This window comes from Apostichopus japonicus, chromosome 17 (genome assembly GCF_037975245.1).
Source record: "Apostichopus japonicus isolate 1M-3 chromosome 17, ASM3797524v1, whole genome shotgun sequence".
Classification (NCBI taxonomy): domain Eukaryota; kingdom Metazoa; phylum Echinodermata; class Holothuroidea; order Aspidochirotida; family Stichopodidae; genus Apostichopus; species Apostichopus japonicus.
This window is the reverse complement of record NC_092577.1, coordinates 16848622-16875499: the sequence shown is the minus strand read 5'-3', so window position 1 is coordinate 16875499 and position 26878 is coordinate 16848622. Positions and strand designations below refer to the sequence as shown.

Here is a 26878-nt window from a genome sequence, read left to right as displayed (position 1 = left end):
GTGAATTGTACATATCTTAGTAAATGTAATGGACATAGAATTGACGGAATACTGTAGAAGGAAATAGTAAATATTTATCAGAACATTTAAAAACCAGAATGAAAACATTTCATGGTTCCTTGCTGCTGTTCATTAGTTCCATTCATAGGGAAATTTCTAACAAAGCCCTAATACAACAACAGTAATTTATGCTCACAAACTTTTGTTGCCAAAGTAATGCTAAGCCCTGATATCAATTGCAACACACATCAGTGTGTGAAGACTATCTACCATTATCATCATACCAAGTTTGACGAAATTCCGACTAGTAATAGTAGCCAAGTAATTGCAATTTGGAGTATTTCACGTTTGACCCCATGACCTCATTAATATTCATGATATGAGCACCAAAATCAACAGGGTTTATCTACTTACAGGGTTAATCTACTCACCAAGTATGGTAATGATTGGTCATTCCCTTGTTGAGTTATTGTGCATACAAACTTTTCATAACGAAATAATGCTAGGCCCCCCCCCCTTATAAACATGCATGATATCAATTGCAACACACATCAGTGTGTGGAGACTATCTACCAATATCATCATACCAAGTTTGACGAAATTCCAATAAATAGTAGCCAAGTTATTGCAACTTGGGAGTTTTTCACGTTTGACCCGTGACCTCATTAATATTTTTAAACTTTGACCTCGTATAACTTCGCACACGAAGGTCACACGGGGGTCAACCTATTGACATTTATGATCAGAAGGTACCTTTGACATCTGAAAATAGCATCGAAACTGTAAAAATCCCCAAAACACGAAAAGGTCACCAGAGGTCAAATTGAGGTCAAGGGTCACCCAGATGCGGGTCGACAACTGGATTACATTGAAGCAACTCCCAAGCTTAACGGACAGTTCGTTCTCAAGTTATCACAAAAATACTAGTTTTTTTATCATTAATTGACCTTTGGTGACCTCGGATCACATGACCGTTAAGTTTGAAAATATTCCCCTATACCATTTGCAACTTGTCCCAAAATATCAACCGTGTCACACCTTGGAACTGAAAGTTATTGCATTAAATGTCTGAAAATTAACTTTGACCTCGTATAACTCCGCACACGAAGGTCACACGGGGGTCAACACATTGACATTTATGATCAGAAGGTACCTTTGACATCTGAAAATAGCATCGAAACTGTAAAAATCCCAAAAACATGAAAAGGTCACCAGAGGTCAAATTGAGGTCAAGGGTCACCCAGATGCGGGTCGACAATTGGATTAAATTGAAGCAACTCCCAACCCTAACGGACAATTTGTTCTCAAGTTATCGCAAAAATACTAGTTTTTTATCATTAATTGACCTTTGGTGACCTCGGATCACATGACCGTTAAGTTTGAAAATATTCCCTTATACCATTTGCAACTTGTCCCAAAATATCAACCGTGTCACACCTTGGAACTGGGAATTATTGCACTAAATGTCTGAAAATTTACTTTGACCTCATATAACTTCACACACAAAGGTCACCTGGGGTAAACCTATTGACATTTGATTGGTGAGACGTGAATATAGCATCAAAACTGTAAAAATTCAAACATTTTTTTCTTTGCCCATTTTCTCACCCAAAATACTAGTTTTTTAACATTAATTGACCTTTGATGACCTCGGATCACATGACCGTTAAGTTTGAAAATATTCCTCTATACCATTTGCAACTTGTCCCAAAATATCAACCTTGTTACACCTTGGCACTGGGAGTTATTGCATTAAATGTCTGAAAATTAACTTTGACCTTGTATAACTTTACACACAAAGGTCACCCGGGTGTCAACCCATTGACATTTTTGATCGGAAGGTACCTTTGATATCCAAATCTAGCATCAAAACCAAACATTTTCTTTTTCGCCTGTTTTCTCCCAAACTAAGCACATTTTTTCTAATGTGACCTTTGACCTTTTGACCTTGGTTTCAAATGTAGTTTGATTTGCTGATTCCAAAAATCAACACGACAAGCCATCCTAACTCCAGCCGAAAACTTTGACCCCATATAAGTTCGCACACAAAGGTCACACGGGGGGGGTCAACCTATCTATATTTATGATCGGAAGGTACCTTTGACATCTGAAAATAGCATCGAAACTGTAAAAATCCCAAAAAAAGAAAAGGTCACCAGAGGTCAAATTGAGGTCAAGGGTTACCCAGATGTGGGTCGACAATTGGATTACACTGAAGCAACTCCCAACCCTAACGGACAATTCGTTCTCAAGTTATCGCAAAAATACTAGTTTTTTAACATTAATTGACCTTTGGTGACCTCAGATCACATGACCGTTAAGTTTCAAAATGTTCCCCTAACCAGTTCACAACTTGTCCCAAAATATCAACCTTGTCGCACATTGGCACTGGGAGTTATTGCAGTTTTAGTATTTTGGGTTTTTGGACCATAACTGACCTTTGGTGACCTTTGTGGGCACCAAAAACAATAGGGTTCATCTACTCACTATGGGCCACCCACCCACCAAGTTTGATCATGATCAGTCAATCCCTTGTTGAGTTATCGTGCATACAAGCTAAAGCGTCACACACACACACACACACACACGCCAACCTGAATACATAGGTTCCTTTGCTTTTAGCAAGGAACCAAAAATGAGAGCAACTTATTTAACGTAGTTAAATTCCAAATATGTGAGGTTAGTGTTTATTTTTGGTGTTATTAGTGTAAAATTATATGTTTCATGTAAAAATACAGTTTTGATATTACACTATAATGGATTTATTAATTTTTCATATTTGTTTTTATTGACCCTCAAAACGCTGGTTTAATGCCCCTCAAAATGCTGATTCTGATCAAGTAATGATGTTTTCAAAATATCAAGTTACGTACAAAGTGCTATATGTCACTGATCCTCATTCTACAAACATGTAATTTTGAAATGTAACTTACCCCCTAGTTGTCCGTTTTTGATGCAGTGCCAAGAAGGTACACTTCAATTAATAGCAAATTTTAGATGCACGGTAAGCAAATAGATGATTGTACCCATATATTTTTGGGAAAACTATAAAATAATTTTTGAGTTGTTGGCAATTTTAAATTCATCACACATATACTGTATCCTATCTAAAAAGTATAATAGAAAGTTCATGACAGGTTCAGTTTTTATTCTAGCCAATAATACTTGTTCACCTACATTTTGAGGGGCACATTCTGAGGGGCCCCTACCTGTACAAGTATTGCTCTGAAGAATTAGCTGGCGTATTCACTAATTTATATAATGTAAGTTTAAATGAGAATTCAATTCCGTCCCTATGGAAGCATGCTAAAACATCACCTGTGCCTAAAATCTCCATTCCAACATCTGTAAACGATTTTAGACCAATTGACATGTCCAGTATTGGTTTTAACTGTATCCAAAAATTATTATTTCCATACTTGACGCGGGCCATCATATCACACGATAAAAATCAGTTTGCCTACAAAAAAGGCGTGTCCTGCACAGATGCTATACTCAAGCTCGTACATTGTGTTGTTTCTGGTTTAAATCAGAGTGACACAACAGGCACTAAAGTTTTATTTTTAGATTTTTCAAGTGCTTTTAATACGGTTTTACCAAATCGTTTAATCCAAGGTTTGTGTAGTTTTATCGATGAGCCATGGCTTATCCATTGGTTGGCTCATTTTTTACAAGGATGGTCCTGACAAGTCAAGCTACAGATAGGTTATTCAGAGGAATCAAAGATTACATTGGGAGTCCCCCAGGGAGGTCCTCTATCTGCGTTACTCTTTACAATATACACAGATGATACAGTATATACGCTGATGATACAGCTATATCCCGTAACATTTCAATGCGGACAAACCTTGAAAATCAAAATGACTATAACTCATGTATTGATAATATTGTCAATTTGTGTGAGCAGAAGAACCGCTTCCTTAACCCTAAGAAATCTAAAGAAATCATTTTTGAGAACATTAACATTAAACATCAAGGTCTCATTCAGACCAGGGATCAGAAACTTATGTTCAAAGCTCCATTGTTGAGCTGGTATCTCATACTATGTACTAAGGAGTTGATATTGATGCCAAAACCTTTACTACCTGTAACCATATATCTAAAATGATGTCTAAGGCGTATTATATAGTATCAATGTTGGCATACATTACTCCTTATTTTCATTCTAATGTAAGAGATAAGGTTTTCAACTCATCAATTCTGCCAGTGATTGTGAGTGTATGCAGTTCCTGTCTGGTATCACCTTCTACAGTACTTGAAAAGGACAAGAAAAGAATCAGAAGTTTCTTGAAATACTGCTCAAATATATTTAATCTCGACTATGAAAGCGTGGCTGGTAAAGTAAACACTGCTGCTAGAAATTACTTCATAAGACTAGCTAAGAATATACATAGTTCCAAATATCACCCACTTCACTCCGAGTTGATCTCTCTGTGCAATAGAACCAACAAGTACAATCTATGAAATCCTACTTTCTTGCCAACTTTTACTCATTTATCTACAGAGCAGCCATTTATACTCAAAATGGGTTCTTAGAATCTGTTATAATCCTTTTAATCTTTCAAACTTCTAATCCTCCATTTTATTTCTAATTTGTTCATGCTTTCATGATTGTACATTTTTTTAACGTCTTTTATGTATCATTATTATGTGTCCTATTTATAAATTTTGTAATTTATACTGGAATAAAGAAATTGAAGAAAATAATTCAAAATTACATGACATTGCTTGTTGAAGTGCTCTGAAATATTTTAATTTTACAGCCAAAACCTAATTATCTAGTACTATATACATCAGTCTTGAAAATGGCAAACTTTGATCCCTTGATGTGTTAAAGTCACCTTACACAAGACTCCATTCTCTTTGAAACCAATTTTGTCTGTGTTTTTTACAGTTTACATTGTAAAAAAATTGTATTAAAAAAAATTGTATTGAAAAGTGTGTACATGTATACTAAATATGAAGAAAATAATATTACCATAATTTCTTGTCTGGGTGATGATATCATCATTACAACCAATAGGGAATAATCTAGAGGATGTCAGAAGGGGTTTAGCCACTAGATTTAAAATGAAAAAGTTAGTTTAAGTTTCCCATTTACTGAGAATGGTCCACTGATATCGGGCAGGTCCAAGCTATTTGCACTGTGACGCACGGGGCATTTCAGAGACTTAAATGTGTCTAAAAGTTATGAGAAATCTATTTTCCAGAAACTTTTTCAGGTTTTCATATTTGTTATTGCTGCTACTTTATTACTGTACAAACGCATGAAGATTTCCTACACTTGCTTTAATTAGGTCCCATCTTAATTAATGTACAGTGTGACGTACGGGACCAGAGAATTTTGTGCTTTCTTTACTTATACTAAAGAGCAAAGCTGAAATCCCTCTGAAATTAGGAGGGCAGTGATCAAGCTGTTATAACTAGTGAATAGCCTAACCTTCCAGGTTCCAAGGGCTAAGCTGTAACATATTAGAAAAAAATATGAAGCCATTCCAGTTCAGTGATTACTGTACACAAATGAAAATTGTCCTGTGACGTACGGGACATGTGACGTACGGGACAATTTGTCCAAATAAAAATTGACTATGAAAACTCATATTTTTATTCCTGAATATACCATAACAAGCTGATTTCTACATAAAAACATTAATTTGGATATGCCAGAACAATGTCATTGGTAATTTCATGCCATATTTCCTTCTTTCTGGGATCAAAAAGAGCAGTGACTGTACTTGTGAGATCATTCCACTACATAAAACATGGAATGCGTAAAGTATAAATTTACTCTACACATTCATCAAATACTCATAACATCAATTCTAGCTTTGTTAGACCACAAATGATCCAAGATGCAAAGTTTTGATGCAAAACTGTTTTGGTATATACTGTACAACACTGTATCATACTCCCCACTATTGACCCTCAAGTTGAAATATGATCCATCCCATTCAAAACATACCAAAATGTCCACAGTAACGTCCACATAATGTCCATCTATGAAACTAGTACAACAAAGAAAACTTTATAGACCTAATACTGGTTACCAGACCAAATACTCATAACATCAATTCTAGCTTTGCTAGACCACAAATGATTCAAGATGCAAAGTTTTGATGCAAAACTGTTTCGGTATATACCGTACAACACTGTATCATACTCCCCACTATTGACCCTCAAGTTGAAATATGACCCATCCCATTCAAAACATACTGTACCAAAATGTCCACAGTAACGTCCACATAATGTCCATCTATGAAACTAGTACAACAAAGAAAACTAATACTGGTTACCAGACCAAATACTCATAACATCAATTCTAGCTTTGTTAGACCACAAATGATTCAAGATGCAAAGTTTTGGTGCAAAACTGTTTTGGTATATACTGTACAGCACTGTATCATACTCCCCCACTATTGACCCTCAAGTTGAAATATGATCCTTCCCATTCAAAACATATCAAAATGTCCAAAGTAACGTCCACATAATGTCCATCTATGAAACTAGTACAACAAAGAAAACTCTATAGACCTAATACTGGTTATTGAACAAACTCATGAGTGATTGTCCGCTGCAAAAATTGGGCGAGCCAAACTCTACACTTGTAACTAAAAATATCAATGTCTACTATCTAAGTTCAGGACACAAGAACATTGTTGCACAGTCATGATAGTCACACTTCACAATAGGCCTACGAAATGTTGAAATGCAAACTCAACATTCTTGAAGTCATCCTCATTCAATGTCAATGTTGAATAGCATTGTAGATGATTCTGTATCCCACACACACACACAATTGACTTCCCGATAGTTTAATGAACACCACCTGGGCTGTTGGTGGTCATTGGTCAATGGTTTATTTGAAGCCATGATGTGCTCTTCAGGCATGCAGGGATTATAAGTTGCAACTACCATCTTTCAACAAAATAAATTTGTAAGCATTGGAAGGTTTCAAGTAGAGGTCCCCATTGGAGCCCATGCCAGTTTATTATGTGTTGGTAAAGTCCACTTTTGCCTGGACTGTTATTATTGTTTTCTTTTATGTACCTACTTTGTTTTTCTGTTTAACTTGTATATATATATGTATAAGTGTACAGTAAGCAAGTCCTCTAACCTATAAGGAGATATTTTGTTTACGTGCTACTGTACGATTGCGAAATATCATATTGATATTTCGTCATGTTTGTTTCCATCTACATGTTCCAATGCTGAAAACCTCCCGATAAGAAGCAGTGATTAAATAAACACTTTTATTGTTTTTTGAAGTAAACTACAGTTACGTGTTTGACTATTTAATCTCTTCTGGAATCTTATTGTACTTCTTTTAACGCTACAAAGTTCAGTCAACTAGTCGTTTTTGTGGCTACGAATCACGTCTCTGCGTTCATCTCTGCCAATATTATGTACTGTATAAATACAGGGTTTCCCCCACACTATGTCCCGTACGTCACATTTTGTCCCGTACGTCACATTTTTAATTTTGATAATTAGATTTGCTGTGAATATTATATCAATTTTTTTGGATGGATTTTGTTGAACAATGTTCTTAATTAGAACTTTACAGAATATCACCAAAAAAAATTGTTCCTCCATATCAAAATTTGAAAAAAAGTGCTGAAAATTGTGACGTACAGGACATCAGTATTTGGACACTAGCTAATTAGCATATTTAATTGATGAACCCTCAAACATAATATGTCAAATTTATTGGAAGGAAGGGTGTATCATGTCCCACATAACTTATATTCAATAAGTTCATATTGCTGGCAGGGAAATAGGATTCCAAATGTCCCGTACGTCAAACTGCAATTTGAATTTATGCAAATTAGCCGGCTGTAATTGTTCGAATAGGCACAACAATTAAAAAAAATTATGAAAATCTGAAACTTCAATAATTCAGCTTTAACATGACACCACATTTAGGGTGCTTCAGTAAAGTTTGAAATTTGGCTTGTAGGGATACAATAGCTTGGACCTGCCCTATCGTGGAAAAGTACTAAACAGCTGTCTTGTCCACATGCTGCAGCCCCCCAACCAAATATTTTTGAAAAACTTCGGGCAATATGCTGAGAATTTTTCGGGCACCTACTGAAAGAATAGAATTTGCAATGTGTTTTTGAATGGTTAAACTTATATTATTATTGTACCGACTTCCCAAATAATTCTAACCAATATGGAAGGGTAATAACACGGCAAATGATTGTACGTTATTGGCAGGCGATGTTACAACCGATTTATGCCTATATATGCACATTAAGATGTTGAACACACGCGAAGCGTGTGAAAAATTTTGGTTATATTTTTTGGGCAAGTCGTTACAGCCCCCCAAATCAGATTGGTCTCCTACGCCTATGAATATGGTGATAGCAGCTGCTACACAGGAAGCTAAATTTATAGTATGGCTATGGAGAAGCATGACAAATTTTAAATTGGTGAACTCTGTTCTGCTGCATTGTGATAACCAAGGGGCCTTTGCTCTAGCTAAAAACCTGTTCACCAGCAGAGGACCAAGCGCATAGATATTAGGTTGGAAGTCTACAGAGGTGCCAAACGACTTGTTTATATTCCATCAAAATATTTCTGATATATTTACTAAACCTGTGAGCAGGTCCAAACTACAGAAGTTAGCAGCCAGATCATGGGTGTCTACTGTGGGTAGCTGAGTTACTGAGGCAGAACTTAAATCGGTGATTTAGAGATATGGTTTTCATTCTATATTCCATATGTTCTTAACGTTCTTGATATTCAGAGCATATATTCTTGTTTAGGATGTACAGTAACCAACATAAATTTCAGTCGGGTGTTGATGTATGCTAACTTATTTGTGTGGACCACTCACCTTAACTGAAAAAACCTGATACATCCTACTGTTCTTTTACTTCTTATGTGAACCAAAACGTCACGCCAAATAGCACTGATACCCAACCCACTCTCAAAAACAAATGTCAAGCAACCAAGCAAATTTTCTTGTTGGAATTTTCATCTTTCCACCGTGAATGAGTCAACCATCGTATCTGCCTAACCTTAGTTTAATATTGTTGATCTGTACTATGGACACTTGAACAGCAATCATAGTGGAACAAGAAGTTTACGCTTTGGCGAGTAGGTTCTAATCTTAGACTACTGTGACAGGTTTCCATAAATTTCTATCCTAACATAGGCCGATACACCTGTCAGTAAGTCGTGTAAGACGAACGCTATATACGCCTAAGCTAAGGTCTAAGGATGATACGTGAAGTTTTACTTACTAGACTAGTATATGCGTATTCTTCGAAAAGTCTTAGCCTATACTTAGCTTATGATTATACTCACGTTTTCGGCAACATCGATGCACTACCTCTGTCAATTATTTGTTATTACAAATTACAAGTTTCTCCCACAGCACGGTACCCTAGGTACACCAGGTAAAAAAATGAGACCCTTGCTGTCACTGTAATTGGACGGCTAGGGCTCTCCTCTCGTTTCAGTGTTTCGACAACCTAGTCGACCTCAACGTCACTTCCGTTTCAGAATATGACTTGCTTTTTGGTTTCGAAGATAATGGATGAGTGTGCGTATGGAAAGCCATTTTAACATTTAATCGGGAATTTTAGATATCTGAAATTATTTCTTATTTCAGATATCTGAAATTGAATTCGAGATATCTAAAATAGATTTCGAGATATCTGAAATTCTAATTCAGATATCTGAAATTGAATTCGAGATATCTGAAATTGAATTCGAGATATCTAAAATAGATTTCGAGATATTTTTTTTTATTTTTTTATTAACTTTATTCGTAACCAGGGGTCCTGTCACTGGTAAACCAGTGTTCTCCCCAGGATCCCTGCACATATAAAACATACAAAATATAACAAACAGAACACATAAATAAATACAGAATATAGATATAAAAATATAAAAAATATAAAAAAAATAAAAATAAAAAAATAAAAAATAAAAAAATATATATATATAAAAATAAAAATCTAATTCGATTTCAAAGATTCCAGAAAGCCAGGCCATTTCTAATTGCACATTTTAGTTTATTTTTAAAGGTATCAGTGTTATTGCACATACGAATATGCCGAGGCAGTGCATTCCATTGATTAACCCCATGGCAAGTTTGACGACGTCTCCCCCAAATAGTGTTGGAATGTGAAAGGCAGAAACCACCAGAGGTAGAGGCTCTTGTGGCAGATTCACTCGAGGAGACATGGGCATACTTGTCACAGAGATAGTCAGGAGCAGCTGCTATGTGGATTTTATGCATAAAAACCTGACGGTGATAATTCCATCTTTGCTCTATAGGGATCCAGGATAGAGCTGAGAGAACATCAGCTGTAGGTGCAGTCCTAGGAAGATCTAGAATAATCCGACCAGCTCTTCCTTGCAGAGATACCAGACATTTTTTATACTTGGCACAGGTGTTAGACCAGGTACAACTAGCATAATCAAAGTGGGGGCTTATCAAACTATTGTACACCATAATCCTGTATTTGTGTGGAAGATACTTCTTAACCCTCCCAAGTATCCCAAGACGGCAGGATATTTTCTTGCAAATCATAGATAAATGGTCTTTGAAAGTTAAGGTACTGTCCAAAAGCACCCCAAGGTACCTAAAAACATGAACCTGTTCTATATCATGTGAGTCATAATGGAGAATGAGAGGGTCAGCTCTCTTCATCATGGTTGGTGTGCCAAAAAGCATACTTAAATATATATCTGAAATTCTAATTCAGATATCTGAAATTGAATTCGAGATATCCAAAATTGAATTCGAGATACCTGAAATTCTATTTCAGATATCTGAAATTGAATTCGAGATATCTGAAATTGAATTCGGGATATCTGAAATTGAATTCGAGATATCTGAAATTGAATTTGAGATATCTGAAATTGAATTCGAGATATCTGAAATTCTAATTCGAGATATCTGAAATTCTAATTCGAGATATCCGAAATTGAATTCGAGATATCTGAAATGCATATGCATAAGTTCATAAAAAGGCGCGAAAAATTAAGCTACAGAAAGTGACAGTGAGTACGTATACAGGGGGCTGCCATCGTCGTCGCGTCGACGTATGGGGGATTGAATCTAGCGTGCTTGCTGGCTAACGTAAGGCCTAGTACATACATGTAGCATAAATGAGACCGACGAAAGTATACCTAGCTCTCGGCTCACGTACGAGTTAGAGTCGGTACATAACAAGACTAGGTAAAATGGATGTCAATCACTTGCACAATCTGGTAAATAACGCTCAAGCAGCCATTCGGCAGACATTAGACGATGATGATGACTTCCAACTTCCTGACCCTGTAGAAAATGACAGGCCAAACCTTAGCTCAATGCCGAGTTTGATTGAGCAAACAAGGCAATCGTTTAGAAGGAGGCGATCATCGAGTCCGAACCTGCCAAGTTCTAGTGGCAATCGAGGTAGGGGCCATAAGCAGCATAACCTACAGGCTACAGTAGCCTATAGCCATGGGCCTATAAGTATAACGTTAGGCTTAAGTTACAGGTATATCCCAGATTGGACCTAGGTTGTGTGTTACGCTAGAAAGTTAAAATAGTGAAAATATTTTAATGGCATAGGATAGCCTAGGCCTAGGTTAGATTGTTCACAATACACATACAGTAACATCACATAACAGATGTTTGCACACAAGTATTACTACTAGGCCTAGCAAGTAGCATATAGCCTACATACTGTTTGGCAGAAGAAAAAGGGACCTGATGCCCACATGTTGATGTTTTAATATTTATTTGGGTTCTTATGTGTGCATAATTGTAGAGTAGGCCTATACGTATTAGTAAAGGTTCATAATTGACACACCTTTGTAATTGACGCACCTTCAAATATTCATAGCAACAATATATAGCAGGCACGCTTAACTTTTGCAGCCATACTGAGTTGCAAAATATTTGATGAGTATTAATCCATTTCAGGTATATACCTATGCTGATCAATTTTTTTTAAAGCTTTTAACACCTCCCCCTCCCCCCCCCCTCCAAGTTTTGAACATTCTTTTGGCATTTGGAAATATTACCCCTTAAAAATAACCAAAATTCCCTCTGTATGATACCACCACTTTCAAGGAACGACCTGTCTGCTAAAGACTGAAGCTCAGAGCATAGCAACCAGCATCCAAAGTCAATGGATGTATACTTAGGCCTACACAACAGTAAGCTTATCCACGAATATGTCAATTTAGGGTATGAAAGAACTTGACACGGTTGACATTTTGTGGTCAAATGTTGCTCAATTAAATGCGTAGGTACAGAATAATAAATATTTTGAGATCATTTAGTTTCTGAGGAACTACACATGAAAAACGAATACAATTGAGTGATTTTGGCTTTGCATTGATAGACATTGTTAATCAAATCCCGAAGTGTGTCAATTATGAGCCCACCACATTATTGTAGGTTAGCATATACAGTAAGGCCTAGATATTTGACGTCCAGGTAGTCAACTCCTAAAATGTTGCTCGGAGATGATTTATTGGCATTAACTATTGGAATGACAGGATAAAAGATGCTAAGCCACACACAGCATTAAGACATATTAGTGGCACTGCGGCAGCCTACTGTACTTAGCCTAGCCTGCCCAGGATATTAAGGTTGAGACTAGTGGAACACTAGTACAGTACTAGTAGTTGTTACTCAGAGTTTCACGCTTTAAGCGATCATCAGACAACTCCATATACATATGTTGCTGGACCCTCTCCAAAAGTTCCCAAATTTATTGTAGGCTTGGAACACCATTAGCTTAACAAAAATTTCAGTTACTTTGCTTCAATATTGGCCAATCTAACACACTTTGAAATTCTGCAATTTGACGCCACCGTGGCAATTGGCATTTCATGTCTCATTTCTTAGCAATTAAACATCCTACTACCTTAAGATGCCTGTAAAGTCTATCCCATAGAAATAGAAAATTATAAATGAGGCTATAAAATCATTGTCTTGTGAGTTACCTCAACTTAACAACTGGTGCAAAAATATTTAATTTTTGTATATTTCGCTAGAAAGTATGCTATTTGTAGTGATGAATTGCTCCTAAACGTTGCTTCAGGGTACTTGATTCTTTCAGAGGTTATTATGTCTGGTACAAACAATACAAAATAATGATTACAATGCTTTCCCATAATATATTTGCAAGTTGTGCAGCTCTACAGTTGCCATATTTCCTGCTGCGATTCAGCATGAGGAAAAGGTTTTGATGTCACTTTTTTACCAATGTAACCATGTTAGAGCTGTGAGAGTTTTATGCTTTAAGTGTAAGTATAAAGTTCCTACACCTTACCAAATTTCAGGTTTCTAGCATTTCTCAATATTAATTTTTGAGATTGTAAAGATTCTCTGATATACAAAAGCAGTCGTCTTTGACAGCCAATAACTCAAGATGAGTCATGTTGAAAAAATCTGATTAGTTTTTCTGGAAGAGATATAGTACCACCCTGTTTGTACAACATATTTCAGGAGGGTGTTTTGCCTTATTTTGAAATGATAAATCCTCAAAATTTGGGATTTTTACAGAAAAACGTTTTTTGCATGTTTTGATGTTCCACATGTTTTTGAGCCTGGGTATTGTACTTTAAGGTCACTCAACTCAATACTGTGCAGATTGCAATGTCATATAAACAAATACTATTTGCAATGTACTTTCTCCTTCTGTTTTAATCCATTTAATTAGAAGGCATTAAGTAACTGAATGTCAACCAGTACATCAACACGAAACTATTATCTTTTCGGAAATTCATAATACTGTATCATCTGGCAAATATTGCAATAATAATAATTTTCAATTCATCGCCTGTCACAAGAGCTTGAGACAGTTTAGAAGCATACTCTGGTGTCAATCAGTCCTTTAACAAGACTCTTACTCGGTGAGAAATTAGGCAAGGTTAATCTCACCTCCCTTGAACTCAGCTGGTTACAAGGTGATTGATCCAGGTTTTAAAATTAAGATTGTATATGGTTCTGACAGGCTGTCTTTTGATAACTTTCTCAGGTTCCGTCAGGTTATAAGGACAAAGGACCATAAGCTTTAAGTTAGAGAAGGTTCCTTGTAAACTGGAGGTCTGAAGACATTTCTCACAGCATAGTTGTTAATGGGTGGCACATAGTTCTGGCACATACTTTAAATGGGTTCAAGAATGCAAAAGGCAAGCAAGCTCTTTTATAAGACCAATAATGTGACATTATTTGTTTTAAATTCAGTAAGGAAGCGAGGAAGAAAGAAGGAGGTCACATGGAAAGCGAAAGTGTTTTTGTTCCGAAGATGCAACCCTGACTTTTTCCCCTCACCCAATGAAGTTAAGCATCTTTCAGAAAGTGGATATGGTAAGCAAAATGAGAAATGAAAATCTTGTTCATTGCATATAACTGTACCAGCTGTGCAATTATGTAAAGCACTTGTTCAATACTCTGTTCTCATTCTACTGCCATATTCATGTACCCCTGGACCAGTATTGTAATGGTTGATTACAAATCATATGTCACATGATCATTGTTTTATTTCAGTCTGTTGTGTAGTATTCTTTTTACATCATCCATTTGAATTCATTACCTCATATTTGAGACAGAAAATTCAAGTCATTTTAATCCTTACATTATTTGTTTTACTCACTGTTCTATTCAACAACCTTTCATCACATGGCATGTCAATACAATATACAATAGGTTATGCACAATTACAGCTGCTTCTTGTTAAATTTGCAGTGACATTTACATGATGGGTCAATCCATGCCAAATCAACAGATTTTTGGGTCGATTCCACGTCGACCCTCTCAGAATCGCCTGAAATTGATATGGTGTCTTGCCATATGTCTCAAAGGATGAAATTGGGCAAAAAAAAAATTTAAAAATATTTCGTTGCTAGGATACGGCCCCGCCTAGCAACCAAATCCAGATTGCATTTTAAGCGCCCTTAATTTGTGTCAAGTTTGGAGTCATTTTTTGCATAAATGTAAAGTATTTTATGCCTGATATTGCAGATATTGTGGAAGACATGTGGCCAGTCTTTGAATTTAGCTAATTTTGAGGAAAATTTACGGTCTCAATTTTTCGTAACAAGTAATTAAAATGGCAGAAAATGAGATAGGGGTCTTTTCTGGCCCTACTTTGAGTGTGCTCTATATTCACAAGCAGAGGCATGTTTGAGTTTTAATTTCCATAGGATCCTTGTCCAGTGGTAGTTGTACGGGAAAAGTGCAAAAAAAAAGTCAAGCGGGTCGTACGTTTTACGAACAGCGCCCTCAAACTTAAGAAATCTCACTTCTGGCCCTAATTGGGGGTCCATTTTGGGCCTGTGGGTATTTTTTATTTTTTTTTTAAATAGCATTTTTCAGGAGCGTATTGACCCTATTTTTGAAAACTCAAGTCAAAAAGTTGTGTATTTTGTGTTATCTACTCAAATTTACGACTCGAAAATTGCGAAAATCACTTCGTTCATATGTATGAAAATGCTTGCACAAGCCGATTTGAGTAATTCAAATGACAACAACTTCATAGCATTAGCAAACAGGTGCTTAACAATTAAGAGGGTGGTCCACTAGCATAAGGGCTACAAATAAACTGCATTTTCAGGGTCATATGCCCAACGATGCCTGTGAACAGCGCCCTCAAACATCACATTTTACCAATATTTTGGGCTATTTTGGGCATTTCAAGGTCAAATTTGGTCGCAATTAAAAGTTTTATTTTCGGTTTTTAATACAAAACTAGTAAGATATGTATAGTTATGATGCAAAGAATGAGCTAAAACATCTTTTATATTAGTTATTAATGCTCTGATGAGCAGCTTAAAGTGGCGTATATGAGAGTTACATCAGCTCTACAGAAACATGCTTGCGAGGGCAAACAGTGGTAAACATTGTATCCTCATTCAAGGAGATGTTAAACAACATTAGAAACTATTGAAATGTATTTATTAAAAGTGTTCTGTCTAATACTCTTTGACTCCCTGTCACCCCCACCCCCCCAGCACCCTCCCCATAGTGCACTATGCAGATTTGTATACATACAGTATGTGACTGACTTTTACTGCATAGAGACTGCATAAACATGCATTCAAGGTATACTGAATGTTTTGGTATGGTAATCTTCTGCTTCAAATTTTCTGTATGCATGTAACCCACCCCTCCCACCCACATCCTCTACCCAACCCTATATCAGAATAGAAAATTGTGAACCAGTGCGTACAGTGTGCACTATATATGTGTGTACATGTTCAGTACAGTGTTATATTACACCAAGCAAATAAATACACACTGTCCACAATCATGTACAGTACACACTGTGTACTGGTCATTCCATTCAATACTGTGCATATTTCAATGTCATTTTAAATATTTGAAATGTAGTGTATGCTTTTGCTAATTCAATAAATTAAAAGACTTTCAATAATTTAAAAGGAATGTTTAACCAGTACATAAATGTGCAGTGTGTATACTGTACATGATTTTGGACAGTGTTTATTTAAAAGTGCTTGGTGAAAAATAACACTGTACTGAACATGTACACACATATATAGTGCACACTGCATAGTGCATACTGTGCATATTTCAATGTCTTTTTAAATATTTGCAATGAAGTGTATGCATTTGCTAATTCACTAAATTAAAAGACTTAATATTTCAAAAGGAATTTTTAACCAGTACATACATGTACAGTGTGTATACTGTACATGATTTTGGACAGTGTGTATTTAATAGTACTTGGTGTAAAATAACACTATACAGAACATGTACACACATATATATTGCACACTGTACGCACTGGTTCACATTCATTTTCTATTCTGATATAGGGGTTGGGTAGAGGATGTGTGTGGGAGGGGTGGGTTACATGCATACAGACAATTTGAAGCAGAAGATTACCATACCAAAACATTCAGTATACCTTGAATGCATGTTTATGCAGTCTCTATGCAGTAAAAGTCAGTCACATACTGTATGTATACAAATCTGCATAGTGCACTATGGGGAGGGTGCTGGGGGGGGGGGGGGTGACAGGGAGTCAAAGAGTATTAGACAGAACACTTTTAATAAATACATTTCAATAGTTTCTAATGTTGTTTAACATCTCCTTGAATGAAGATACAATGTTTACCACTGTTTGCCCTCGCAAGCATGTTTCTGTAGAGCTGATGTAACTCTCATATACGCCACTTTAAGCTGCTCATCAGAGCATGAATAACTAATATAAAAGATGTTTTAGCTCATTCTTTGCATCATAACTATACATATCTTACTAGTTTTGTATTAAAAATCGAAAATAAAACTTTTAATTGCGACCAAATTTGACCTTGAAATGCCCAAAATAGCCCAAAATATTGGTAAAATGTGATGTTTGAGGGCGCTGTTCACAGGCATCGTTGGGCATATGACCCTGAAAATGCAGTTTATTTGTAGCCCTTATGCTAGTGGACCACCCTCTTAATTGTTAAGCACCTGTTTGCTAATGCTATGAAGTTGTTGTCATTTGAATTACTCAAATCGGCTTGTGCAAGCATTTTCATACATATGAACGAAGTGATTTTCGCAATTTTCGAGTTGTAAATTTGAGTAGATAACACAAAATACACAACTTTTTGACTTGAGTTTTTAAAAATAGGGTCAATACGCTCCTGAAAAATGCTATTTAAAAAAAAAAAAAAAAATACCCACAGGCCCAAAATGGACCCCCAATTAGGGCCAGAAGTGAGATTTCTTAAGTTTGAGGGCGCTGTTCGTAAAACGTACGACCCGCTTGACTTTTTTTTTGCACTTTTCCCGTACAACTACCACTGGACAAGGATCCTATGGAAATTAAAACTCAAACATGCCTCTGCTTGTGAATATAGAGCACACTCAAAGTAGGGCCAGAAAAGACCCCTATCTCATTTTCTGCCATTTTAATTACTTGTTACGAAAAATTGAGACCGTAAATTTTCCTCAAAATTAGCTAAATTCAAAGACTGGCCACATGTCTTCCACAATATCTGCAATATCAGGCATAAAATACTTTACATTTATGCAAAAAATGACTCCAAACTTGACACAAATTAAGGGCGCTTAAAATGCAATCTGGATTTGGTTGCTAGGCGGGGCCGTATCCTAGCAACGAAATATTTTTAATTTTTTTTTTTGCCCAATTTCATCCTTTGAGACATATGGCAAGACACCATATCAATTTCAGGCGATTCTGAGAGGGTCGACGTGGAGGCCACTGTTGATTTGGCATGGATTGACCCTGATATAACTTACAATTATTTCTAAAATGTTCTATTATTTAAAAGAATGTTTGTGAAGTTGTTAACTGAGTACATACAAGTACAAATTTTCATAAAATATTTAGAAATGTGGTATAAATAAAATCTTTTCCATTGATGTTGAACAGGACAAACATCATCTGAGATAATCAGAGATCAATATCTGTATCCTACGTACATAATAACTTAAAGCTACAGATGAATTTTATACATTCCTTTTTACACATTTTATACATTTCATTTCATACATTTTATACATTATATTCTCAGCTACATGTATCCACACTCAACATGTTACATGGATTAAAGTGACATTGTGTTTTAAGCGACAAAATAGGAAACCTGTTTTTGACTTAAGCAACTGGCAATGCTAAAGTAATGGGCATAATTCCCTGATGTGCTCTTCATGATGTAGTAGATGACATGACCTTTGTGTCTAATTCCTTAAGATTTTGAACTAATTGAATCTTCAAGAGCCGTGAAAAAAAGAAGAGATTAAAGTATTGTTAATTAGTGTTGTGAGTTTGACTTTGTCTGTATTATCGGCACTGTATAGTATATCATAGATGCAGAGAAGCATGTTAAAAGGAAGTCTGTGAACCTCAAGTGATGATTTTCTGTTTCTTGCAGGCTTTACTAAAGAGGCAGCAAAAATTATACGAACATGGGCAAAACCTCAACTGGAGGAGTATATTCATGCCTGTTTTCCCAATGCACCACTTGGCCTGGTTGGTTTTGACCTTGGACATTGTGATAAGGCCAGAGTTGTAAAGAAGATTGAATTCCAGACAATAAAAGAACTGGAAGGGAAGGTGGGCAAAGGAAAAGTTCTAATAATCCCACGGAGAGACCTGCCTGGAGTCTCAGTACATTCTGAGGTATGTTTTGGCCAAACATGGGAATTTGCATATTGCAATAATGTGTAAATTAGATTATGCGTCTCTAAAAACATTTCATATTTGTGTATACTGTCTTGAATACAAAAGCATTCAAAACTATACTTAGTAAACCCATGCATATCCAAATGTGAGCTTGTTAAGCTAGCTTTGTTAGTGTGAATAGTATAATCATGTACTGATGAAGAATGTCTTATGTCAGAATATTCGCAAGGAATGGTTCTTATTAGGCATGTTGTATCCTCCAATTTGCTGTAAATGAAAAATTAATTATTAGGCAATTGTATGATGAATATCAGCTAGTTTAATTCATGAAAAACAGACACTTGTTAGAAAACAAGGCAGAGTCTTTTCGGTCTAAAGTCACAACAACATAGAACACTGAGATTGACCCATTCTGGAAGGAAATCAGTCATCATTAATTGCTGAGGAATCAAGGAAAATAGTCATATTGATTGACAAACTTACTTATGACACCATACAGTAAGTGTTGCACTGTAATTGACAATGATCATTTCTCAATCTTTTTCTATCTTCACCTTAACAGGGTCTTGCCTCTGGCACTCCAACTGTAAGCTTCAATCCACAAAGAGGTAACCAGCAAGGTATGGCACTAATTGTTTCCTTTGTCAATATGTTCTATGTGTTGTTAAATAGTGAATACAACTGAAGTCAAAGTGTTGATAACAATTGCAGAACAATCAATCTTTAAATCTTTATTTAGCAAATGAAATACATTTTTGACTAATTACAGGTGGGTTTAACTGTTTTATTAAAATATGTGGGAACGAATCTAATATCTATACTTACAAGTAACAACCTGTTCTTGATTTACATATTTGAACCAAATGTTTATTAATTTACATCTGACTGTCAAAAAACCTATGGCAAATAATCATAGTGTCATATCTCTTAAATACCAACATTATGTAAATGTTAGAATTGATGTCTCAAACAATATAAACAGTATTACTGTATGTTTAAGTGTGTGATTAATGGTCAGTGTCTGAAGAGTACAGTATACTGATCAGAAATTCATGGCGGTACACAAACCATAGTCCAAGTTTATGTGAAGTCCACCTCTTACACTGTTGTTAAATAACAAAAGTATATATATGAAAATGGAGTAGCCCAGTTTATTTCTGTTACAGACAGTGCTTCAACACCACACACAAGTGGTGTTCATGATTCAACCTCTATTGATGTTACACCATCTAGAACCGATGACACTACAGCTTCAGGTGTGAATTTGACATTACCAGCAGTACCATCATCATCCTCTGCTACTCTTTCATCAGGTAACTTGCCTGCTCTTTTATAAGAAGTACCACTGTGGTAGAGTACAATCAATCAATTTCGTTTGCAAAATAGTGCCACATGCATGCTGTGTGCAGTACATTGTATGTTGAAGAGCCTTTTTAAAATGTTTGGCTGTTGTGATAAAGAAGGTACATGGGAATTTGTAGATAAATTACTATACCATTGGTATGGTCCTTGCTCAAAATGTATTTACTGTAACCTCACCATTCAAAAGCTAAAAAGTTGCTGGTTAATGAAGTTGGTCCGTGATTGGTACAATGATATTGATTTAGAGATGGTCTGTACCTTTTTTTGTAGATCACACACACATATAATGGATTAATGGGTGTAAGGAAAGAGTTAGAAAAAAAAGGAAATATTCAATAACTGAATTTGTTGGTAGACTACAGTACAGTTGTCAGTGCCATTTGGGTTTTAGAGGGTGTAATGAGATGTTGCTAAAATAAGCTCCTGGAGTAGAGTCTCAGCTGATCGTTGGTCAATTTGAGTTGGTAACTGACCAGTGTTGTTGATATACCATATAGTTTCTTACTGGAGTCTTGATGTATTTTATGGGTAGGTGGGGCACAATGGAAGACCAAAAAAGCCAGTAGAAATTTTGCAATATGAGAATTCAAATGGTTTATAAATCCATTAAGACAATTTCAATACCTAGATCATCCCTCTGATGGTCTATGAACAAAGCAGAGGGACCTTAATACAATGAAGTGTGCCTGATTGAATTTGAGATTTTTCTTTACTTCTTTTTCAGGAAATTTAAATTGGATTCTTATATAAATTTATTGCATTTCATACATTTCCTCTCTCTCCTTCCCCCTTCCTCCTATCCTTCTCAGTTTCTCTCATAGATACCATTGAAAATGGTGAACCTCCTTTGATTGATTTGGATTTTGATGGTAAGATTTTGCCATCTTTAATGATGCCTTCATGAGGTGTCGGATTACATTGGTAACTTGTTACATTCAAAAGCATAGCAATTTGAAGAACTTAAAAGATACTGAGAATGTGAATGCAATTTAATGAAAGGACACTTCCTATAGGTCACTGTGTGAAAATATTCCAAATACTATGGCTTTCTGCTGTCTAATTGAATTGCTCCAGCTGAAGGCTGTGTTGTAGTCTGTGTAAAATTGTTTTGTAACTTCACTTTCATGATTTAATTTTGCACAATGTACTATACAGCATCAGAAAGGATCTGGACAGTAGATGTTCTTCATTCATGTTTACCCAATTTCTCAATATGAACTCCTGTTTTTCAGAGATTTTTATTTGGTGAGCATGTTCCACTTACAAAGTTCATAGCAGTTATTGAAAACCTTGAAAGTCCTCAAATTTTCCTAGTCCTTGAAAAGTGATTGAATGTTCCTAAATTCCTTGAAAAAGTGTTTAGGTATTGGAAAGTCATTAAAATTCAGTTGTCCTTGCAAACCTTCAATTTTAACACCAGGGAGTGGTAGAGTATGTATATACTATGAAGTATGAAGGATATTGTAGTTTTGGGTTTTGTTTGTCCTTAAATTTAATTTGGAGAATTTGGCAAAAGTCCTGAATATTTTCTACATAACTGGCTTCAAAACCCAAATGCAAGTTAAACCAAAAATTATACTCTGGCACCAAACTGTCTGTAATAAGTCAGCATTATGCAAAGGAAAATAGTATATTCTATTTACTTTGAGGAGATAAATGTACATTCGATGTAATAGTTAACAACATTGATCTCATAGAGTGTGTTCCCACACTGGGGATCAGACTCAGCACAAGAGATCAGAAAAACAAATAAGAACACATCTGACTTGCAGTCAGAGTAAGTAATTACTTAACTTGCAATACTACATTCCAATCAGATACCAATTATCAATATGTACGCTGCACTTCTAAGACCAAAAAGTGACCTGTTGACATCATGTGCAATACGCAGTGTCCTGTTGATTGATCACGGGTGGAGGTTCTGACCCTGTATAGGGGTTAGAACTTGCAGTGTTGTGAAGTTGTTGATATTGCTGGAAAAGAATAACAGATTGCTTTGGATTTTCAGGCTTTTTAAAGATTTGAAGGTACTAATAGACCGCACATCTTGGTGTGCTTTATGTGCTGCTAACTAGTTAACTGCAGTGTCTTCTGAGCACTCATGTGTATTTCCTAACGAGAAAACTATGAAATCAGCCGTTCTGTTCATGCAAGTAAAGTAAAAGACTCGCAATTTTCAGAACATAAGATCCAAGTTAAAAGGGATTGCATGAGGCAATTATGAGAAAGGAACCTTAGGGTCAAGGTTAAGAACACAATTGATTTATAAAGGTGGCATGTCATTATTAAAAGGGTAACAATTGGTGTTGAACAATCAAACCAAACAACGAGTAATTGCCTTTACTCCAATCATAGAGCCTTTACACCAATGTTGTAGTTCGATCATGTCACTGATTCCATGTTGCACATTATTATATTCATAGAGTTGCACAAACTTTGCAAAGTTTGTGTTATTGCAGCAAGAATGTTTTCACTAGTAATCATATTTGTTAATCAAGTAGTTTTGAGGAACTTGGAGAATAAAAATACCATTTTGAAATTCACTTGATTCTGCCAGATTGTTCTCTACCTGGATGTCAATATCATGGCATCATCAAGGAAATTGTAAAAATTTATTGTGCAGTAATTACATCTTTTAGATTAGAGTGATGGAGTGTGTCATTTAAAGCTGGTGATTGATAGGGACTTCTCATGCATATTCTTTTCTATTTTACAGTTGAAGACAACACCACGATTTCAGCTCTCAATGATGTACCGGGAGAAGTAAAAGAAGGTAGACTTTTAAACCATTATGATTGCGTGCATGAATGTGTGTGTGTGACACCCAGCTTGACAACACGATATATCAAGACTGCAATGATGGACACTTGTCATGTTTAGTGTATAGGTGTATTTTTTGGAGAGGGAGAAGTTTGTTGTTTATGGTTCAAAGGTCACCAAAGAGTCAAACACTGAAAACATGATACGCACGATATCTCAAAATTGGTAGCCTGGATACTGTTTAAACTTGATTTTAAACATGTTTTTATTGAGGGGAAGAACCCATCGATTTTATTGGAGGTGAAAAATTATTTGGGGTCAGACCCCTTAAGCTTTACTAACGATTTGTTTTCCTATTCCTTCCTACAGCTGTTTCAACCCTGCACATGAGCCTCTTGGAAGAAAGAGAAATCAAAATTAGAAGGGCACACTTAATGGAGGATGTGATGGCTGCATATAGTGATGAAAACTTGTGCCTTCATAAACTTAAAGTTACCTTTGAAGGAGAAAGCGGTGATGACTTTGGAGGATTGACAAAAGAGATGTTGACATTGTTTTGGATTAAAGCCTCACAGAATTTTTTTCATGGTGAAAATGTTACTGTGCCATCCATTCCACTCTACCGCTTCCGAAAGGAAGGTACTAAGTATACAACGATTGGAAGAATTTTGGCACACACTGCAGCTTTGACTGAGACAATTCCTTGTCAAATTGCTAAGTCTGCTGTTGTTGCCAAGGTTTTTGAAGGTGATATTAATCCAGACTATTTGCTGAAGGACTTTCTCCTCTTTGTCAGCCCAGCTGAAAGGCTCTTGCTCAAACAAGCAATGCTTGATTTTTCTACTTTAACTACAACTCAGAAAGACAGACTTTCTTCATTCTTTTCAGTCAATGGCTTGTTAGAGTTGCCAAAGAAGGAAGAGATAAATGATCAAATTTTAACTCTTGCTGAAGAAATCCTTGTCAAGTCTCCATCAAGATTCTATGCCCTCATGAAAAAGGGGATACCCATGACCCATTTTGAAACATTTTGGAGACAGCTTACTTTGGATCATATTCAATACATAATGGATGCTCAAAGACCCACAGTGACAAAAGTTATTTCTTCATTGAAGACTGCTGAAGATTTGCGTCCCGAAGAAGAAAGAGCATTTTATTTTTTAAAGGAGTACCTACGTGGACTGAATAATGATGAGTTACTTAACTTTTTAATATTTGTCACTGCCTCAGTAAATTTGCCAGTAGATGGGATAAGTGTATCCTACGTTGGGACCTTTGGAATAATGCGCCGACCTGTTGCCCACACTTGTTCTAATCTTTTGGAAGTGAGCACAAGCTACCACAGTTTCCAGGAGTTTAAGCGTGAGATGACTGCTTTTCTTTCAGACGACCATTCCTACGAGTATACAATTGCCTAATTATTGAATAGGGAGTGAGTTGATAACATCATGATAGCGTTGTGTAGCTGTATACAGTTGTACAACTAATCCCTTAAGAACATTAGTCATCCATACATCGTGTTTCATTTTCTGCTACATGCCCTCTGAAAACTGCAACTAAAATTTGTGCAAGGCAAAATTGCCAGGTAGTTTAGTTTGTATACTGTACATTAACTCAAATATGATATATCTTTACTCACATTTCAAATTGTATTATTGGGTAGAAAAAGTGCTTGCTGTTTTGATGATGGTCACTTGTTCAGTTTAAGGCAAAGTCTGACAGCTTCCTACATGCAGGCTCAATTGAGGGCATTTTACTGAACTCCATTGTTGACTTTAGTGTGCTCTTATCTCTATGTTGAAACTTATTGTTCATTTGTATTTTCGATTATTTCTTGAAATTTTAGCTTTATTCAATGTGTATTGATTATTGAATACCACTTGGTTTTCCTAATCTTTGTTTCTTACTTAAAGGTGCAGCTCATGTAATGTAAAATACGGGTACATACTTCTTGCATTGTTTATTTTGCTTTGAAATTGATCTGTGAACTTCCAAAGATTCTACCAACTAGAATTGGAATCATCTTTGCTTGCCACCTGAAATTGCCTTGTTTCATGATCTTCCTTTGTATCTTTTTAAGAAAACTTTTGTGATTTCCATCCTTGGTACATATTTATATTTATATAGAAGTTCACTTTTTATCAACTGTTTTAATCAAGAAACTGCATTATCCACCTTGCCAGGATCATTCCATTTCTAATGCCTCTCCCCTTGTCTTTGTGTCTGGGACTTTCAAGTACTAAGGAGAGAGATTTTCATATTCCGTCCATATATATTCATTCGTATTTGGTTGCAACACTTCCTTTAATGTTTTCATGTTTTTATTGTTGGTGGCTTTATCAAACATTCTTTTACAATATGTAAAGCGATACATCAACTTTGCTTCACACACTGCTTTATCTAATATTTAACGAGATTTTTTTCCATGATCTGTATTTAGAAGTACAGTCTCTTGCTTATTAATATGGAAATATCATCTTTATGTTCTAAATTTACTTCAATGTTCTTCTTGTGTACTGCAGTCATTATAATAGACTTACTGTAGGGAGTAAACCTGTGGGTTGCTCTTCATTATTCTGGGACTTTCAAGTACTAAGGAGAGAGATTTTCATATTCCGTCCATATATATTCATTCGTATTTGGTTGCAACACTTCCTTTAATGTGTTAATTTTTTTGATTGTTGAAAGGCTTTATCAAATATTCTTTTACAATATGTAAAGCGATACATCAACTTTGCTTCACACACTGCTTTATCTAATATTTAACGAGATTTTTTTCCATGATCTGTATTTAGAAGTACAGTTTCTTGCTTATTAATATGGAAATATCATCTTTATGTTCTAAATTTACTTCAATGTTCTTCTTGTGTACTGCAGTCATTATAATAGACTTACTGTAGGGAGTAAACCTGTGGGTTGCTCTTCATTATTAAGAACAGTGAAACAAGCATTTTTACCATGAATTACTTCTATTGCTGCTGTGAAAAACACCAAGTAATTATGCACTATGTTTCCTCCCTTGCTTTTAATACAGTTATTTTATTGTTTTGGCTTATAGCTCAGTTTTCTTGAATAGTTATTATTCATTTTTGGTTTTATTTTGTTTGTATTTTCTTGTGAATAGTTCAGAATATATATTTGCCATTCATACAACAGGGAAACATTAAAGGTGACAAAGGTTATGAATTTAATGAAACTCTTATTAGCTTGACTCAACTGCCATTGTTTCAACTAGAGTATTCCCTCTGCACATTCGTAAGAATGCTCAGCATAGGACTAACAGGAAAAGAATAAGCTTGTAATAACAGTTGTAACAGTAAAAGGTAATAACATTTCCATAAGTATCTACCTTGAGCCCAGAATAGATGTTTCGTTACTGCCACCTGAATATGAATGCTTTTAGCCGTTAGGTCCTATGATATATCAACTCTTAATTTATACCTTCAGTAAGCGTTTGTGTTATTGGTATTACTTAACATTCCTTCATATCTTTTATACTTTAAATCTACTTTTATGCTTTATACTTTGGATATTACACAAATAATTTTACCATTTGAACAACTGTACCTCACCTGTTTTTTTTAAATGCATTTTGGAAACAGGGTTAAATGAAACCACTCCCTAGGCCTGAGACA

The 26878-nt window shown here is 35.7% G+C and overlaps 2 protein-coding genes and 1 long non-coding RNA gene across 5 annotated transcripts in view; 1 reads left to right on the top strand and 2 right to left on the bottom strand.

Annotated features, from left to right (window-relative positions):
* The window catches only part of LOC139954991 (ATP-dependent 6-phosphofructokinase, muscle type-like), a 59387-nt gene extending 49922 nt beyond the window's left edge, over nucleotides 1-9465 (bottom strand). For both annotated transcript variants that reach the window (XM_071955081.1, XM_071955082.1), the window contains exon 1: nucleotides 9313-9465. The gene's annotated coding sequence lies outside the window, so the exon portion shown is untranslated. The remainder of the gene's footprint in view (nucleotides 1-9312) is intronic.
* Nucleotides 1-26878, bottom strand: part of LOC139954995 (uncharacterized) — a 341522-nt gene that overhangs the window by 306255 nt on the left and 8389 nt on the right. The window lies entirely within an intron of this gene.
* On the top strand, nucleotides 10762-26801 carry LOC139984833 (uncharacterized). The gene is made up of 8 exons (XM_071998931.1): nucleotides 10762-11416; nucleotides 14207-14329; nucleotides 18871-19118; nucleotides 19684-19741; nucleotides 20288-20434; nucleotides 21293-21352; nucleotides 23200-23256; nucleotides 23613-26801. The coding sequence occupies exons 1-8, from the start codon at nucleotides 11203-11205 to the stop codon at nucleotides 24659-24661; spliced, it is 1956 nt and encodes a 651-aa protein (XP_071855032.1). The 5' UTR covers nucleotides 10762-11202; the 3' UTR covers nucleotides 24662-26801.

What these genes read in the sequence shown, in the direction of transcription:
- LOC139984833 (XM_071998931.1), top strand. Translation starts at nt 11,203, where the DNA reads ATGGATGTCAATCACTTGCACAATCTGGTAAATAACGCTCAAGCAGCC. An exon ending in AAGTTCTAGTGGCAATCGAG is followed by an intron (nt 11,417 to 14,206) that starts GTAGGGGCCATA and finishes TTTTAAATTCAG; the next exon opens with TAAGGAAGCGAGGAAGAAAG. An exon ending in GATTGATTTGGATTTTGATG is followed by an intron (nt 21,353 to 23,199) that starts GTAAGATTTTGC and finishes TCTATTTTACAG; the next exon opens with TTGAAGACAACACCACGATT.